The 4,097-nt window shown below is 40.3% G+C and overlaps 1 protein-coding gene across 1 annotated transcript in view; it reads left to right on the forward strand.

The window, feature by feature from the left end:
* LOC118329129 (dnaJ homolog subfamily C member 7-like) overlaps positions 1 to 4,097 on the forward strand; it is an 8,681-nt gene extending 4,584 nt beyond the window's left edge. Inside the window, exons 7-14 of the mRNA XM_035663111.1 lie at positions 257 to 410; positions 848 to 1,012; positions 1,141 to 1,232; positions 1,331 to 1,404; positions 1,504 to 1,650; positions 1,745 to 1,900; positions 2,489 to 2,563; positions 2,676 to 4,097. Of these exons, the coding sequence (XP_035519004.1) occupies positions 257 to 410; positions 848 to 1,012; positions 1,141 to 1,232; positions 1,331 to 1,404; positions 1,504 to 1,650; positions 1,745 to 1,900; positions 2,489 to 2,563; positions 2,676 to 2,713 (901 nt within the window). The 3' untranslated portion in view covers positions 2,714 to 4,097. The remainder of the gene's footprint in view (positions 1 to 256; positions 411 to 847; positions 1,013 to 1,140; positions 1,233 to 1,330; positions 1,405 to 1,503; positions 1,651 to 1,744; positions 1,901 to 2,488; positions 2,564 to 2,675) is intronic.

Raw genomic sequence — 4,097 nt, forward strand, 5'->3', positions numbered from 1 at the left:
GTTTGCATTTGCGCTGCAGTTTGCTGTGACGCTTTTATTGATCAGTTTGTTCTGCGACAGTTGAAATTAGACAGTGAGGGGGAAAAAACATTTCAAGCCCCGTTTTGTTGCAATGATGCAATTTTATAGTTCTAGCTTCTCTGATTCCCTTAAGATTTTAAACGAGAACCGGACCTGCTTCATGAGTTTGACAATAAAAAGGGTGCTGTTGAGGTTATAACGGCAGATGTTTCATTTACAAACATTTATTTTACAGTGATATCCTGCGAATGGATTCCACGAACGCAGACGCTCTTTACGTTCGAGGTCTGTGTCTCTACTATGAGGACTGCATCGACAAAGCTGTCCAGTTCTTTGTTCAGGCTCTACGTATGGCACCGGACCATGAAAAGGCCCGGCTAGCCTGCAGGGTAAGATTGTCATTTTGTCCTCTTCCATCTATAATTTTATTTTAAAACTAAAAGCAGCATAATGACTGTAATTGCACGACTAATTCTGCCATTGTAAAGTTGGGCTTTTATGTTTGGGTGCAGTGCAACACATTTGCAATTACAAAGGCTACACTTACTGATGATGGTGGGGGTTTTACACCTTGGTGTAAGAACAGCCCAGATGTAGTTACAAAGAGAGACGGTTCAGTGTTTCATACCGTCGCTACTGTTAACACAACAAGAACAAAGAACTGTTCTCACTCTTCAAATGTTCATTTCAAGTACATTAAAAAAAATCTACTTTTGTTTTCATAGAACGTAAATCCTATTAGACGTTTTGCACCCAATAAATTTCACTGCAAGTCTGAGTAAATGTTTTAAAAGAAACATGAGGACTTGTTTTCTTCCAAAATCAGAATGCCAAAAACTTGAAAGCCAAGAAAGAGGAGGGCAACCAGGCGTTCAAGAACAACAACTATGAAGCTGCCTACCAGCTGTACACAGAGGCTCTGACGATAGACCCCAACAACATCAAGACCAACGCTAAACTCTACTGCAACAGAGCCACAGCAGGAGCAAAGGTAAAGGCAACAAATAAACCCATGTTTGGGTGTTCATTTGGCAAATTTTGGCTTTATTATTGGCTCGGGCTCTTCCAGCTCTGTGTCTCCAATCAGTCCACTGTAATTACCTTCCTCCTCCTCAACAGCTGAAGAAACTCAACGAGGCCATTGATGACTGCACCAATGCAATAAAACTAGACGACACTTACATCAAGGCCTACTTAAGAAGAGCTCAGTGGTATGCTATACAGTCAATATGAGAATTTTACTCCTCATTTGTGTGTTTTTGTTGTTCGGCATTGTCCAGTGTTTGAGTGACTTTGTGTGAACCCGTAGTTACATGAACACAGAACAGTATGAGGAGGCCGTACGGGACTATGAAAAAGTTTACCAGACAGAAAAAACATCAGGTAAGCTGTTGTTTTTGTTTTTTTTTACTAACCATATATACTAACTGGTCAGGTTTTCATGCACTCACATGACTTCAATTTGTAATCTTATCCCTCTAGATCACAAGCACTTGCTGAAGACGGCACAGCTGGAGCTAAAGAAGAGCAAGAGGAAAGATTACTACAAGGTGCTGGGAGTCGGCAAGAACGCCACCGAGGATGAGATCAAAAAGGCATATCGCAAACGAGCCCTTATGCACCACCCAGGTAGCCGTCCAGGTGTTTACACAGGCATGCAAGATACTGACGTTGATTATATTTGTTTATCTTATCTCTGTTGTATTGTGTCGTTGTCTTGCAGATCGCCACAGCGCAGCAACTCCAGAGGTGCAAAAGGAAGAGGAAAAGAAATTCAAGGAGGTGGGGGAGGCCTTCACTGTGCTCTCCGACCCAAAGAAGAAGGTCCGCTATGACAACGGACACGACCTGGATGATGATGGCTGCTGTGATGGGAGAGGTATGTGCTTAGTTTATTCTTTGCTCTGGCTAGATTTACATTCAACCTGGACATGAGTCGGATGATGGAGAACAAATCTGTGCTCCCGTCCCCTTTTCACACTACTTATCTTAAAGGAAAACATGTCAAAACATGGTGAAAGTCAACTAAAAGCAGAATGACTAAGGTAATTGATGGCTGAATAGACGTTTTTACAGCAGACAGGAAGTCTATATGTACTATAACAGGAAGATCACAGGCGTAAACAGTGAAATTAGTCAGGCTGAATTCTGTTTAACTGTTTAAATTGAGGCCCTGGTGTTGTGAATGGCTTACTGGCCCCCTTGAATAGGACAGATCCATCTAATGTTATTAGTAACGTCTGTGATTTTCCTACAATAGTAAGGCGACCTGTTTCTCTCTGTTGTCAATACAGTGTGTATGTACACAACACCTGGGTTTTGAAAGTTGTAGAATGTGCGTACAGTATGTAAAACGGCTCAGTTCACCTCCATTATATGTTTAGTTTACCAAATGACGTCATTTATTTTTACACCCTTCCTGAAGGTGAAGCTGATCCCGCTATATTTGCCTTTACGTTCTCTCTAGATTTTGACGCAAACAACATCTTCAGAGCTTTCTTTGGCGGCCATGGTGGAGGATACAGTTTCGATTCCAGTCCAGGTGTGTTTTTCTTTTCCACTTTCGACATCCTCAACCTTACTGAAGCGCGAAATAATTGATCAGAGTAAGTGCATCCTCTTAACTAACTTCTTTTTTTCTTCTTTGTTTCTAGAATCCGCACCTGGAAATTTCTTTTTCCAATTTGGCTAAAGTGGAGGAGCATGTGGGAAAATGCAGCCCTGCAGTGGACAAAATGAAGTTGGACTCACAGACACCTCCCAATGCTCATTCTCCTGAGTGTCTTGCAAAAACCTCCTCACTTTTCTTTTTAAAGAGGTTTTTGCGTTCACTCCTAAATTTACTCCTTGCGTTGATGCTAACAAAGCATGGGAAGGATAATTCAGAGGCTTTAGGTATGAGTTAACAATAAACAGGTGTTTAAGATTTATTTTGTTTGTTTTTTAAAAGTTTGGATCAGCTGATTGGAGTCATGTCCCTATTGCCAAAATCAAAATATTAAATGAAATCTAATCTTGTAAAACTGCCTCAACCTTCGTAAAGGTGATCAGTAGTAAGAAATAAATTGGAAGTGTAAGCATCATGGTGGATTAGTTTTAGAAGACATAACATGGTATACGTTTTTAAGATTCTCCTGGGATAGCATGTCTATAAAGCAAGAGGCATTGTACTGTAAGTTCAATGTCAAAACTGACCTCAGGACAGCCTGTTAAGGACAACGCTCGTCCCTTGAGGGTGTGTGTCCAGGTTTTATTGGCTCACTTGCCAAATATAGAATCGACCTGCAGGGTTTTTGTTTCCTCTCCTTTTCTTCATGCTGCATTGTATATTTGACTTGAATGTAAATCGTTTTTTGTCCATAAATTTTTCTTCTTCATTCTTCCCGCGGTCTATTTATATTTATTGTACTGTACATTATAACCTGTATACAGCACAGTGCCAGTGTTCCTTGTCATCCTCAATTTTTTAAGAGACTGATTTGTAAATGTTTCCATCCTCTTCGCTCTCGGATTGTGAGGCCAAAATCAGCATACATACTGTACACCTAAAGATTTTCTTCTGTTGAAAGCACCAACCACACATCTGTCCTAACTGTCCCATTCAAATTCAAGTGGTGCCTTACAAGAATGAGCAGATCCATGAACCTTCTTCGAGTAAAACCGACATCAAAACCTGCAGAGCAAGCACATCCTATTTGCAAAAGGCAACAGTTTTTTTTTTTTTTTTGTTGGTTTTTTTTGTGCTCTTTCATATGAAAATCTTTTTTTATATATATCTGGCCAGTAAACAAAATTGCAAGTGAATTCATCATCCTGTCAAATATAAAGACTTACATTTCCATTCATGCATCAATCACACCTAGCTGTCACCCACCTAGTCTTGTCATGCACGTTGGGTCAGTACAGCCCTTCCCCGACTTGTTCCGCCTGTTTTAAAAGGGGCACTGATAGCAGGTTGGAAGCTCCTGTTGTTAATAGTTGTGTCACTGATCTATGTATCATTTTTAAGACTTGTCACAGTATTCACAAGACATGCTTTTCTTATTACAAAAATAAAGGCTCGTCTTTTACTGTAA

Source organism: Morone saxatilis, unplaced genomic scaffold (genome assembly GCF_004916995.1).
Source record: "Morone saxatilis isolate NCDOM2014 unplaced genomic scaffold, NCSU_SB_2.0 Contig1, whole genome shotgun sequence".
NCBI classification, from domain to species: domain Eukaryota; kingdom Metazoa; phylum Chordata; class Actinopteri; family Moronidae; genus Morone; species Morone saxatilis.